The 13,214-nt window shown below is 39.1% G+C and overlaps 1 protein-coding gene and 1 long non-coding RNA gene across 2 annotated transcripts in view; one reads left to right on the plus strand and one right to left on the minus strand.

Annotated features, from left to right (window-relative positions):
* The window catches only part of LOC134423041 (uncharacterized), a 24,273-nt gene extending 16,301 nt beyond the window's left edge, over nt 1-7,972 (plus strand). Inside the window, exons 2-3 of the long non-coding RNA XR_010028990.1 lie at nt 3,796-5,053; nt 7,761-7,972. This is a non-coding gene — a long non-coding RNA (uncharacterized LOC134423041). The remainder of the gene's footprint in view (nt 1-3,795; nt 5,054-7,760) is intronic.
* Nucleotides 1-13,103, minus strand: part of RNMT (RNA guanine-7 methyltransferase) — a 16,120-nt gene extending 3,017 nt beyond the window's left edge. Inside the window, exons 1-10 of the mRNA XM_063165608.1 lie at nt 13,034-13,103; nt 11,459-11,722; nt 9,150-9,282; nt 7,477-7,599; nt 6,344-6,459; nt 5,236-5,417; nt 4,474-4,638; nt 3,217-3,334; nt 1,492-1,593; nt 27-60 (exon numbers count right to left, since the gene is read on the minus strand). Coding sequence (XP_063021678.1) covers nt 27-60; nt 1,492-1,593; nt 3,217-3,334; nt 4,474-4,638; nt 5,236-5,417; nt 6,344-6,459; nt 7,477-7,599; nt 9,150-9,282; nt 11,459-11,692 — 1,207 coding nt within the window. The 5' untranslated portion in view covers nt 11,693-11,722; nt 13,034-13,103. The remainder of the gene's footprint in view (nt 1-26; nt 61-1,491; nt 1,594-3,216; nt 3,335-4,473; nt 4,639-5,235; nt 5,418-6,343; nt 6,460-7,476; nt 7,600-9,149; nt 9,283-11,458; nt 11,723-13,033) is intronic.
* Nucleotides 13,104-13,214: the final 111 nt, after the last annotated feature.

Here is a 13,214-nt window from a genome sequence, read left to right on the forward strand (position 1 = left end):
ATAGTATTTTCAAAACTATTACTTACTTGTTGCTTCCCATTCAGATTTACTCAAGGTTCCCTAGAAGGGGACAAAAAAAACCCCAGTTTCAACAAAAAATAAGGAAACAATAAAACACTGATTTAGCTCCATTTTTCACTGACCAGTGTCTAACCACCCACACTGACTGGCTATTTAGGGGCAAGGAAAGCATTGCTGTCGACCACAGATATTTACAACTCCGCTAACTATGCTGGATGGTTGGGAACTGGAAGATCCAGATAATGGAACACACCTAAAGTAAACAGGTACAGGAGAATGGGCCACCAGCCTGTTGGTCTGGATGCCCCTGCAATGCAGAGCATGCCTGTGCCCATCACCACCCACCAGTGTGACCTGACCTGGCTCCAGGTGCTGTTCAGACTGAGATGCCCAGGATGTGTGCAGAAGCCAGGAAAAGCCTTACACTATGGTGCTGCCATCTTCCTCAGGAATATTGCCTGCCTCCAGCCAACACCCCACAGCCCACAGAAACTCTGTTTGCAAGAGACTGTTACCTTCACTCACACATTCTGGAAAAACAGCCTGCCTTCCAGCCTAGGAAATTCCCAGCTCAGCTGATCAGATGAAAGCATGGCCAGTTCACAAGCAAAAAGCTGCTGCCATTTACCCCACCACTTAAGAAACCTAAGGCAACAACAAGAAGCTGATTTTCTGTTCTGCCCACTCCATCTCCATCCACAGAGTCCTCACTGGGGCCATAATTTAGTCCATATGCTACCCACTGACCAAACCTTCACCTTTTAAAATAGCACTTGGCAACAGATGGTTTTGGTCTGACTTGGCTGTTCTCATGTTCTTAAGCCTATTTCTTGAAACAAGCATTTTTCTTTCCAAAAATTTTTTAATTTCAAATGTGAAGAGCAGGCTTCTTTTCTCTCTTGATGCAGGATTTTTATATATGCAGTAAAAGGACTACATCTTGAAGAATTCAGAACATGAACAGTAGATGAATCAATGATTTAAAAAAAACCCAAACAATAAAACCAAGTGGAAAAACTTTAGGCTGACCACCCTCATACTGTATTGACGAAAATGGAAAGAATGATTTCAAATATATACAGTGCTAAGGAGAAAGCTTTGAAGTGTCCCATCAAAGGATTAGAATTAATGCTTTAAATCAGTACTGTAAAGATCCAGACATATAAGAAGATTCCTCAAATTAAGAATGGCTAGAAAGGAGAGCTGTCAAGTACGATGGAAAAAATATCCTTTCCCTTCTGCATTATTACAAATGTTTTAACAGCTACCAAATATGCTGAATTTGATTCTTTGAGTGTGGGATATAGGTCAGATGAACCCCTCAGCCCTGCAGCTCTACAATTTTTCACATGCTAAGAGACACTCACACCAACTTCACTGCGGTTGAAACGATGAAGGCAGCACAGTTTGAAAGATCAGGACCTCAATTTTAAGACATCATTATCTCTAGTGAAGAATGAAGGAACTTACCAATGGTAACTTTGCCTTGCCATCTTTGATAAACTCTTTTGCATGCTCATAATCATCAGGTTTATCAGAAACAAGTCTGGAATCACCATGTGTAGAATATGGCTGGAGAACATAGAATAAAACACTGAGTAGTGAGATACATTGATCACATCAAGTAAAAGGTTTGTCACAACACAGTCCACAACAGAAGTCAGTAAGTCTTAAAAATATTTTTAATTTATGTCTCTCCTTTATAGCATCCTCAGGAACAGGTCTGATATTCCCTACTTACCAGAAAATTTGGCATCCAAGAATTATAAATTAAGTTTTATCCTTATATCTCTAAAGCAGGGGAAACAGAATAACTATAAACACTCTCCTTCATGTACAGTTCATTATAAGCATTACCCAGATATACCTTCTTTTACAAGAGCAACTATACCAGCAACTCTTCAGCAGAAGTTCTAAGAAATGAGCAACTACAATTTCAAGCAGAACAATTAAAATGCTTCAGTAACACACAAAACTGTAACAGAAGTATACAACAGGTTCTTCAGACTAAGATGTACTTATTAAGGATCCCGGGTACTAGTGATCTGTGTAAATAAATCTAATCATAAAAATGCAGTCCTCAGATATAAGTGGCCACTACCTTAAGACAACTCTCTCTTTCCTAAGAAGGAAGATGGTAAGTCAAAAGCTGTGTCTCTGTGCTACTGTCAGTGTAAGCCCTTACAGAGCACCATCACTTTTAGAGTCAACAAGTACAGTCAAGTTGCAGTCTGACTCAGCTGACTAAGCCACCATTTAGTTGATCTGAGAGTTTTCTGCAGAAGAATTCTACTGTTCGAGGGAGGAGGGAAGCACAGACAACTGCAAGTAAAACCAAAGCCTCAGAGGTGGCCTGGAAAAGCTTATCTGAAACTGCTAAAGTTATTCAGGGTAAGAGTTGGAGGATAAACAAAAAATGCAAAAGCATTGGGCAAAAATATATGCTCAGTTACAGTTATGTCCCATTTTCTTCTATGAACACAGACTGCTCTTTTATTCCTACAAAGATTCCTGTCTGTGGATTACAGTCACCACTATCTGACACTTGGCATGACTCTTGGGCTTCTGTTTCCTGCTGCACAAGAACAGAAACTTGCCTCAATATTGAAATATTATCTTCAAAACTTGAATAATCCATTGGGTGGGACCTGTGCTGATCTAAGAGAAGAGTGTGAGGAAGAAGGAGAGGCAGAAACAGAGTGTTATGAACAGACCACAATCCCCCTTCCCACGCAGAGGAAGGGAGAGGAGGTAGAAAGGTCAGGAGTGAACAAATGAAGCTGAGCCTGGGAACAAGCAGTGGGTGGGACAAAGGTGTTTTTAGGTTTTTGTGTTTCTCACCTTTCTACATTTTTTTTAAATTAATTAAATTAACCTTCTCCAAGTTCAGTCTGTTTTGTCTGTGACAGTAATTGCTAAGCAATCTCCTTGAATTTATCTTGACCCACAAGATTTTTTTTCTATTTTCTCCCCCTATCCTGTTGGGAAGAAGGAACAAGAGTGCAGGTCAGTGGGTGTCTGGCAGCCAGTCAAGATCAACAACCAGAGTCACACTTTCAGCCCCAGGAACTAAATACTTTCTATTGGTGGTCCTTACTTAATTGTAAAATGTTCACAAAGGAAATTTCAATTATTGTGCAAAATTAACAAGATATGAAATGCTACTAAAATCAAACAAGTCAACTCCAAATTTACCTCCAAGGCTTGCATTCTCCTTAACAGCATTTTATGCTCATCATTCTTGATTTTTTCTTCATAGAATTCCCGAAACGTCATTTTATAGACTAATTTCATACCATGTTTCTTTGCCATTCTGTCAAAATAACAAACTTAATTAGGGAAGCCACAAAATTACTGCAGCTTTATTTTCAAAGGAACAATTTTAAGCCAGAGTGACATCTTATGGTATTCACTAGAATAACACTTCTTTACAACTTTTTTCTCTAAGTAAAGACATTTAGATGAAAAAAGCTGCAGTTCCACCACAAATTGTAGGGTTTTTTTTTTAATTAGGACATCAAAAATCTACACAGAAGTAATTTACAAACATTTTAATAGAAAAGGTCTCTTCTCCTGAAACATGTAAGTTCCATGTGGACTTCCAGAAAGACTACACTTTTCCCTGCAGAATCTATCATGTCAGATATTATGAATATATTTAGAGAACTTCTTTCAGCTGTATTCCGTGGCTTACATCTCAATTTTATGTAGACACCATGGACATGCAACACTGAAGTTACAGCTGTCAGTGACAGATGCTGTTATTTTTCACAGACATCTACAAATGAAGCTCTTGAACAGGCTTGAAGGGAAGCTTAATACTGTTTAACCATACTGAGGCTTGAACAGCGGGAAAAAAAAACAGTATGGAAAAATTTGTCTGTACCTCAGGATACAGCTGGGAAAACCAAATCCAAGGTCACAGAGAAGTAACAGCAAAATATATGCTTACAGATGAAGATCATTTAGAGGAAGAAAAAAAATCATCACAGCAAAAATCCTATTAACATCTAAGGAAAGGTGGAGAAGACAAGAAAGAGGCACCATGATGAAGGAGATGCACAAGAAAGCTTACTGAAAGACTAGAAAAGGGGTAGAAAGAAACACCTCAAAAAGTTACAAATAAAGAAGAGAAAGTTTAAAAGGTTTTAAAGGTTTGCTGACAGATCCAATATATAAGATCAGAGGGTCCCTCATGAGACATAGTTTAAATCCTCACAGCTTCTGACCAGAGCATCTTCAACAGAGTTCAATGGACAGATTACAGTTGTAGATAGAAATGCAAGAAACCTCTGTATGTGAAGTAACAACAAAAAAGTTAATAGCTGAAAAATATAATAAGAAAGGCAAAACATAATTTTCTGCAAGCATTATGCAATGACACATAAACTAAACAAATGTTTATTGTGCTCCACAGTTTTTATTGTATAATAAATTTAAAACATAACTTACTCCTCCAGTAAGGGAAAGTAAACCAAAAACTCAGGGACATCAACCACTTCTTCCAAGTGAAAATCATACTTGCAGCCAAATAAGGGATAGTCTCCCTTCTTTTCAAATTTTACATTGTACACATCATTCCCAAATGAATTAGTTTCTGAAGCTTCGAGTCTCTTTCTATAGAATGAGATATAAACAAACATTTTTTTATCAGTATTGAACAGGCAGAGAAAACTACACATAAGAAGCATGAAAGTATTTCTCCCAGTAATACTCAGTGATCTCTCCAGTTTCCCACTTCCCTTATCTCAAAAGGCACTGAAACAATGAAATGAAGCAGCATACTGGGTTTTAACAGGTTACTATTCCCATACAACATAACAAGGACAAAATGGACCTAGAAGATGAATTTTTAGCCTAGACACACAGACAATCTACATGGACAAGACATGCTTCTAGAAACAACCATAAAACCTTGACAGTTTTTCCCCAGGCTGTGGAAATTTTGACACTATTAAAGTCATGACAGAGGGATGAAGTGTATGAAGACCTGTATTCCCTAACAGAAGAGCCATGACGACATAAGACAAGGGTAAGTATTGCTTTACCTGTTTGAGTCAAGTTAGTGAGTGAGATTCTTTTTTATTAGATTCCAAAATTGTTGCAAAAAATTGCTTTTGCTTGCACAAACATATTGGAGCACTGTAAGAACATCTATCACTTAACAATGCTTCCCAGAGTTTTGGAAGACTAAGAGGATATAAGAGTACTTACACAAGTTCAAAGCTGTTTGGAGTTGTGCCAATGAAATAACCTCCAGGAGAGAGGTTCCCACAAGCATTTTTAAGCATCATGTCAGCCTGCTCGTACGTCTCAAATGAATAGTGGTAAACAAATTGACAACTGCAAATGTCAAAGCGCATATCTGGATCATTGTACTTGGAAGACAAAAGATCCTGCAACAGATAAAATAGAAAAAAACCTACAGAAACAAGCATGATTCACTTAAATCTAACAAATACACCACATTCATGATAGAGACCAAAAGTCAGGGAAATTAACTTTTGTGTACAAGGACAGATAGAACAAAGCATGCAACAGAAAATACATATGCATCTAAAACTGAGCTGTAATAGCAACATGAAAATATCCCTTTCTTTCCTGGCCAAGTCTCCCTCTCCCCTCCCCCAAACTGAGAGATGCCATGAACCTGCAAGAGACTATTTCTCAGAAGAAGGAAAGCCAACCAAGAATTCAAGCAGACCCTTCATGCAAGGCTGAGAACAGGTTCAGCTTTTCCACAGATATGCTGGAACAAGGTAGGTTCTGTCTCAGCCTCTATCAGCAGGGCACTCTCAGCCTGCACTTCTAGGAAGCAAAACCTGTTTTGTTTACAAGACAGTCCCCTAAGCCTCAGCCATGCATTCACCACTGTCTCCAGACAGTCTAAGAAACCTGCTCTACCACAGAAGTAGAGGCAGTTTTAAAGATACCTATTATAGTAACAAAAAGATTTTTTACTTTCTAGTGGCAAAGTGTTAAATCAGAAGAGGTCCTTTATATATTCCAGCATTCACCAAAACAGTTTCCAACATCTTGTGCTGTCTCACATAACTCCAAAGCTAAATTCTGTTCCCCTTGTCGAGTAAAGGATAGTGAAAGCCCCAGATTTACTATCTGGAAAAGACCTTCAGGAATGTTACACTGTACAACAGCAGCAAAATGCACCAAAGTACATCTTAAGCAACCTTCAGTAACCCCTATGGCTGATTCTCCTGGCAGTACAATAATCCAACCTTAAAAATGTATATACCCAAATTGGTACAACACTACCATAGAGAACATTAAATCTCCAAAATATTACAAAGCACAGGAACTGTACCTTGGTACTATCTGCTTGTATGAATTCTGCATCAAAAATATGTTCATTATACCGACACCGGGATTTCATTTCTTCATAGCGGTGCTTGCACTGCTGCACAGAAATGTCAGCAATGTCTATATATGGAAACATAATAAATATAATAAATATAATAAATAGAAGTTTTAAAAATGTGTACACAGCTCCAGACAAGAAAGCTGGAATGATTACTAGAAAACAGAAGGTACAAAAAGGTAAGATAAAAAAATGAACTTGAGTTCCATTAAAACAGCTCAGCTCCCTGGGATTCTTAATACTGTTAAAATATTAAAGATGTTGAAATACATCTCTGATATGTCACATATTCTAAGACTGCTTCTTTCTCAGTCATTGAGGTTCTGACAATATTCAATGAATTCACCTAAGAACTTTGTAAGTAAATTGATTAAGTGTATTTGAATGCTGCCCACTGAATAATGCAAGAAAGAACTGTAAAATATGAAGTACACAAAATAATTCCCACTGAAAGAGTTTTAGGGAATTTCAGTACCTAATTAAATTTGGAGTTAAGTAATTCTTTCTCTGATTATGCTTGGGATACTTTCTGAGAAAAGGGAAGATGTATCATTCTCCCAACATCTAAGCCAATTATTCAAACCAGAATTTTTTTAATCAGCTTTCGGCTCTACCCCGTTTCTGAGTCTGAAAATATTTAGTTGATTGTAACACCCAAGACCATTTTTTTCTCACAACATTATGGGGATTATTTGGTTTTTTAAATGCAACTCTCCTGTGTTTCAGAACAATTAAAAATATTACAAGAGACTAGATGTGGAAGGAAAGAGATAAAATAAAAAAAGTCAGTCTTTTCCCCAGGGCCACATTTTACCTAAGGCAACCTGTATCAATGGTGTCTTTCTTTAGTGATACCAGTTTTCAGTTGAACTGAAAGCTAAATATTGATGATTCTTATATTTCTGCTAGCAATCAAGTCATATCTTCAGATTAAAAGACAAAACACAACTTTTTGCACAGAAGGTGTACATTGCATTCTTTGACTGACTGGAAAAAAAGAAATAATAAAATACCAGAGGTCTACTTGGTTTCCTATAAAACCTGATGCAGTTTCCCTAGAAAGTTATCATACTTCTTACCAGTACAGACGAGTTTTTTAATTCTGCCTTTTTTCCATTTCAGTAAGTCTCCACCTTTCCCACATCCTAGATCCAAAACAGTTATATCACTCTTCTTCTGTCGTACCCGGTCTATAAATTCACCTAGGAAAATGAAAACCAGGAGCATATAAACATCTCTGCACGTGTATTGCACCTAAAAGCCTAAAGAACCAAAAGGAGCTGAGAATTTTAAAACACCTCAGACCTTACTTTGCCTATAAAATGTTCTTAATATTACAAACTTAAATCTCTTTTTTTTCTAGAAGGATGAAAGGAACCACAAACTTCTAAAACTGTGGAGAAGATGAATATTTTCTGTGCTCAATGTGCTCTGCATATAACTTGACTGAGGCTCTGAACCGTTTCCCTGGCTAAGGTAAAACTGCACCTGGCTAAACAACCATCCTGGACACAGGGAGACAAACAGGGCTCCCTTTCATTAGCATTATAATGAATGCAGATGTTATTTGAAAGTATGGGATGCAGATGTTATTTGAAAGTATGAGATGCAGATGTTATTTGAAAGTATGGGAAAGCCTTTTGCAGAAAGAAAAAGCCAATTAAATGCATCAGCCACAACATCTCCTCCCAGTCACCTTACAGAAATGCATAATGTTTTTCACTCACTCTCCCAGGCTCTGCAATAACAGTAGCTACTCCTTTGCTGTCTTTCTACTCTACATACACCAGTCACATTTTTTCTTCCCCTCGAGGCTGCCTAGATTCTCTCTGCTCTGACTGATGTTGGCATATTATGTAAAACATATCAGCCTGCTAGCAACTTTTCTTCACAGTAGGAGATATGAAATATGTTTTGATACAACTGCTATAAAGCCACACTGCTGAAATTCTTTATGACAGAAAGGCTTCAACACAGGCTTGAGGAACAGCTTTATAGAAATCTAAATATTGCTTCTAACTGCTCTGATACAACACAACAAAAAGCAGCATGCTAAGACAAATGGTGCCAACATCTTCTGGCACAGATCCCTCTTCATGAACCTGTGGTGCTGTGCTGATGATTCTTTTCTTTGTTGGCAGATATTTGATGGCTTTGTTTCCTCAATTTGGAATTAATTTGTGGAACAGTAGACTTTGCCTTTAAATAAAAACCTGCTGATTCTTAAAGAACTACATCCTTTAGCTTTCCATCACTTTTTCAATCACTGACTATGGGTAATATATGGGTAATACAGAAAATATTTATGTGTTCAAGCTTCCTGCAGAACTGCTTAACCAGGATCTGAACAGAGAGTGCTTTGGGAAAATGCCTAAGAAATTATTTGAGATAGATTGAGCTGTTCTTAGAACACTTAAGTTCTTTATGATTTAAAACTGTACTTTTCTCTTTAAAAATGCCATGGAGAAGAATAGTTTCCAGTACGAACTTTTAATGTCAGTTGACCTTTGAAACTTAAGCATATGCTTAAGTTCCTTAGGCAACTTAAGGATATGAACTCCAACAATACAAAACACTATCACAGAGATTCAAATTAAATATAAATATAGACATTTTATTGCAGCCGAAAAACTTACTATACATTATGAAATGAAGTGTTATACTCAACATCAGAAAACAGAAAGAACTACATTTTGATACAAAAGTTATTTACATTTTAATCATGTCTAAGCAATCAGTTAAGGGAACTTACCAATGAGGACACTTTTTGTCCAATTATTAAAGTTTCGGAGGTAGAATATGCGAGACTGGCTACGTTTTTCCAAACCAACTTCTTGAAGTTCATTATAATGTGCAGCTACAGCTTGCCCATGGCCAATCACATGCTGCAGAAAGGAAATCACACCACAGAAGCAACAGACTCAAGCAGTCAATTCTTTTTATGACTTAGTCATTTAAACAAAAGACATACGTGTTCACTTCAAAGATTTAAGAAGGCAAACAAGCAGTACTATGAAGAGCATCATCATCATAAAGAGATTTCCCATACCTGTCCTGGTACTGATGTCAGTACTTCAATTATCACAGCAACACACACAAACTTAATCCCCTTTTCAGTTCATTCAAGCAATTTCTGGATGACAGACACTGCCCAGCATCTTTCCTTCACAGAAATACTTAACTTTCAGTTCTCTAACACTCTCAACCACGCTCAAAGAACTCGTTTCATTCTTCTTAAGTCTGGGACAGAAGAAGAGGATGTTCCTTCTCAAGGAACTTAGAGCTTGTTTCAGAATTTCAGTGTTTTCATCTGACAGAAGTGTATAAACTGCCAATTTAACCAAAAGGCCAATTGGCTGATGTCACATTAAGGTCCAAGTGGGTGACCCCACTGCCAGAGATTTAAACAGACCACGATAAAGGAATGAGAGGAATCATTTGACAACATATTCCATATAATGCTTAAGAGTTAGTTGCAGAAATGTCTCTGATTTAGCTTTAACTCAAAATACTCCAAGAGATTTCTGTCCAGCCTTAGCTTCAAGTACTACAAGACAGTTCTCTCCCCTGTTACACAGAGAAGCAGTCTTCATCCAGATATTATGCTCCCAGCATTTCTTCACCTTGAAAATAATCTTCAACTATATATATGAAGTGAAAATAAATTATAAGTAAAATCCAAAGTAACAGAACAGACACAACCAGCACTGACTCTATGAGGTACAAAAGCATTTGAAATAACAGTACAAACCAGAATGAAGCCATTAAAAGCACTCCTAACAGTTCACTACAGAAGTCAATATTCCTGCATCTTGCTAATCAAATAGCAGTTCCTCAAGGGAAAAGAGGGTTTGGCTGATAGATGTGAATTCTTCAGTGTTTCATATACTTCTGGAAACATTCAAAATGAACACAGCCTTACTTGTTTGAAATCTTCATAACCTCATCACCTGTTTATTCCCACACTGGGCTGACCGATACTAACAAGTATTTTGACGACTTCTATTCTTCTCCAGGGTAAGCACAGATGGCTCCCTGAACGGCCACTGAAGGTGACAGAAGCCAGAACAGCTGACTCAGACAAGTGTGGGGGACATACTCATACAAACCATCAGCACATCTCAGCTGCAAACAGCCATCAGCAACATCTAGATGGTGGCACCTATGCTCAGTCACCTCTCTCCACCCTTAGGCTACACAGACCCAAGGTAGTTCGTGCTCATCTAAGCCTTGTTCTCCCTTATTAAAAGGATGAAAGGGTTAACAATGTTTCTACTACAACACAGGACACCCTTTATTTTGCCAGACTGCTAAGCCATATATTAACATACTGAGAAAATTCTGGGCAGATAAACAAAACTCTAGGTCAGACATTTTCAAATTATATTTAAATATCCCAAAAGGATGACCTAGAGTGGATATTAAAGCATCAGCTTCTACAAGCTCATACATAATAAAGGACAGCATCATGTAAAACATTTCCCTTTTCACCCTCCCAGGTGGACATATAAAATGGATATACATTTTCTGCTGCTTTTGAAGTCTTAAAATACAAAGAAGCACCTGTAAGTCTTTCACTGCTTCACTTTCCCAACAAATCATACTGAATTGTATCACAGAGGATGCAGTCTGTTGAGTTTTGCAAGCTATAAATTTTGTCCTTTTATTACCAAGGAAATAAAAGGACAAAATTACCTCACCCAAGCACAGGTAACTAGACTAACACACAGATAAACAACATACTTGAGAACTGAATTCAAGATAGGGAACCGGGACTAATGCCACTAAACCCTACACTACACTACCAGATTGCTACCACAAGGAGGATGGAACAGTCTTAGAATTAGACGAAGTATGTGCTGAGATGATCATTCTAACTGCAAGCCCTCTTACTCCCCTGTGAAGCCCAACATCACTGTGCACCTGTTACTCCCCTAGGAAACATTTCCATACTTTTTTTGTGCTGGCTCACAGGCATCTAGCATAAATATTTTCAATCTTTTCTTGAGCTAAGGCTTTGAAACAAGGATTTGAAAAAAGCTCAAAATAAATGATACTCACTGCTTTTTTAGAAGGCTCATCTTCAGAATCTAAATTCTTCCTCTTTGCTCTGCCATCCTGACCACCACCATCAACTTCTTTATCATTTTCAGTGGACTGCTCTGCACCTGAAGCAGAATTATTGCCTTCACACCTGACACCTGAAGCTGACTCTAAAGCAGGAGGGGTTTTCTCCACTTCTTCATTCAAATTCTTCTCTGCTTGCTGTTCTTCTGTCTTGGTTACTTCAGCCATTTTGACTGGTCCACTGATCAGAATGGATATCTAGGGGGAAAAGAAACAAACCACCAAGAATTTTCAGTGCTGAAAATTTCACTTACTTGTGGTTACGATCGTGACCTTCAAACATAATATTGGTATTTCACCCTAGGCAACATATAGACTTCAAATTTAACCACTTGTTTAATAAAGGCACCTCAATCAAACATGTGGAACTTAAAAGTACTCATTAAATAAGTTCAAATTAAGATAAATTCTTATTTTTCATTTTAGTCATTCTTACATATCTTTATTGACTCAATTGCCAATTATTGGTTTTTTCTTTCCCTTCCCATAAAAGGTAACCTACAAATCAGTTTATGTTTAGAAATACAGAAAGATTCTCTCAAATTAGTAAATTTATTATTTAAACTGATATGTTTTGAAATGGATGTCTTCAAATAAGAGATCAAGATGGGTTTTTATGAGTAAATTTTCTTACCAGTTGTGGATTTTCCAGTTTGCCAAGAATATCCACTATGCTCTGAGCTTAACTAATATGTGGAATATTCAGTTGCACCTGTATTTCCACATCTCCACCTCACAAATATCAACAGGGGCTGCAGGACTGCAAACAACTCCTACAAAGCTCATTTGGTCTCCAGCACATCCCAGCCTTCTTTACACCAGCACTAGGAAGCAGAGCACCTACTTTTTAACAAGGCATGGGAGAGGGCAGTTTGGCACCCCCTGTTCTGAAAGAGTGGCCTAAAGCACAATAAAAAAAAAAAAAAATTCCAAAAATCACATTTAAACCCACCGTGTCCAGGCTCACCTCCTAATGAGGGCCGGAACACATCCACTGAGTGGGCCACCACACAGAAGCACCACAACAGCTTTCCTCGGAACAAACAGCCTCAAAGTACGACTTACAAAAATAATTCCTCCACTACTGCACAGCACCACAGCGCTTGGTTTGCGAAGCAGCAGCAGACCCCTCGTTATCCTCACCCGGCTATTCCAAGATGTTTCGAAAGCCCTAATTGTGAAACGATCCGACTTTCACAACTAGCGATGGCAACCAGAGAAAGCAGCAGCTCCTTCAGCCGGAGAGCTCAAAACGCCTGCAGTGATGTGGGAATGGCCCCGCCGGCCTCGGGACGCTCCCGCCCCCTCCTTTCTCCCTTCCCTCCTTCCCTTCCCCCATGACGGGGCTGGGAGGCCTCGGGGCCTCCGCTCCCGTTAACCGGGCGGCGGCGCCCGTGGCTTCTCTGCGGCCCGCCCAGCCCCGCTGTCCGGCGAGGCCGAGGGCCCCGGGCCCCGCCGCCGGTCCGCCCGCGGGCAGGGAGGGCGGCCCTGCACGGCCCCGGCACTCACCCGGCTCAGCGCTCCGCCATCCCTGTTTGCGGAAGTGACGGATCCCCGCGGCGGCGTCACGTCCTGGGAGGGACCGCGGGAAAGGGAGCGGGAAAACGCGGCGGCGCTCGGAGTGCTGTAGGGGCGGCTGCTTAGCCTGGAGAAGAGGAGGTCTCGGGGGGACCTTATCGCTCTCTACAAC

This window comes from Melospiza melodia, chromosome 1, assembly GCF_035770615.1.
Source record: "Melospiza melodia melodia isolate bMelMel2 chromosome 1, bMelMel2.pri, whole genome shotgun sequence".
Lineage (NCBI taxonomy): Eukaryota > Metazoa > Chordata > Aves > Passeriformes > Passerellidae > Melospiza > Melospiza melodia.